Source organism: Quercus lobata, chromosome 12 (assembly GCF_001633185.2).
Source record: "Quercus lobata isolate SW786 chromosome 12, ValleyOak3.0 Primary Assembly, whole genome shotgun sequence".
Classification (NCBI taxonomy): Eukaryota; Viridiplantae; Streptophyta; class Magnoliopsida; order Fagales; family Fagaceae; genus Quercus; species Quercus lobata.
In genome coordinates, this window is record NC_044915.1 from 29,782,544 (window position 1) to 29,783,869 (window position 1,326).

At 43.8% G+C, this 1,326-nt stretch overlaps 1 protein-coding gene across 1 annotated transcript in view; it reads right to left on the bottom strand.

Annotated features, from left to right (window-relative positions):
- The window catches only part of LOC115970513 (cysteine-rich receptor-like protein kinase 10), a 7,188-nt gene extending 6,534 nt beyond the window's left edge, over positions 1-654 (bottom strand). Inside the window, exon 1 of the mRNA XM_031090139.1 lies at positions 509-654. Within this exon, the coding sequence (XP_030945999.1) occupies positions 509-654 (146 nt within the window). The remainder of the gene's footprint in view (positions 1-508) is intronic.
- Between the last annotated feature and the right edge of the window lie 672 nt (positions 655-1,326).

A 1,326-nucleotide genomic window follows, 5' to 3' on the forward strand; every position in this document is an offset into this window, starting at 1 on the left:
ATCCCAAAATAATTTTAACCTTCTTATGCCAAGTCTCCTAGCAACCTTTAGTCATACTACTAGGGCTTCATATTTTGATTCGTTATTTGAATATGGGAAATGTAGCTTATAATAAGCAAACGTGTGTTCTTCCCTAGGTGACTTCAACACTACTCCTTTTCCCCCTCCCTAAGATGTAGACGAGTCGTCGAAGTGCATAGACCATTCTTGCTCTTCTATCACCAAGACATCCTCTTAGGGAAGAGAGAAATCACTAATCCCTGGGAAGTTGGCTAGCAAGTCGGCCACTACTTGCCCTTTAATGGTGGATGGTCTTATGCACTTGATATTATGGCACGATGTCAGGATGGCCCATTGAGTCATTCTCCCTAACAATTGAGGGCGGGTTAGGAGATACTTCACAAGGCTACTCTTGGTCACCAATTGTATACGATGCTTTAAAAAGTAATGATTAAATTTTGACACAGAAAATGCCAAGGATAGACATGCCTTTTCAACCGTGGAGTACCTCAGCTCTGGTCTCATCATAAGTTTGCTAATATAGTATACTTGCTTCTCCATACCTCCCTGCTCCTGGGCTAGCAAAGCCCCCAATGACTGCTCCGTATTGGCTATGTATAACAAGAAACGCTTACTAGGTGATGGAGCAACCATGGTATAAGGATCTACCAAATTGACCTTTACTTATCTTAACCATCCTTTCTCTTCCTTCCTCGCTGAGATTGACCTCAATGAGCTCTTCCTGGATGTTTTCCACAACATCATTCATGCATTCAGGGGCTTCCTTCACAGTTTCTTCAACTATGTGATCCCCTCTTGTCTGTTGAGTAAGGCTAAAGGGGTTACGCCTTCCATTCTCCCGACCCCCTTCCCTTGACCATCAGAACTCATAGACCACCTTGCCATCTGGCCTGGAGATCTCTCAGGTTCTACAACCTCTCCATTATCTTCTTCCTCCCTTTCTAAAACGGTGGCGTTGAAAGGAAGGATCATATTCTCTCCCTCAAGTTCAAACTACTGATACAAAGCTGCCTCTGCATAGTGGAGCTTTGCCCTGTCATAAGGCATCCTAGTGGCCTCAAAATAGTTATAGGCCTACCTCTCCAAACAACTTTGCGCATTGAAGATACGTGGAAGCAATTCCTTTGTGCGCTTTAAGCCAAGGGCTGCCCAAAATAACATGGTATGAAGTATCACTATCCATTACATGCATGAGAGTATGTGCCCTAATGGGTCCTACCCTTAAATCCAAAGATACATGCCCCAGAGTGCACTATTGCGACAATCCTATCCCTGCCACTTAAAGTGGCTCTTGAATGATTCTTT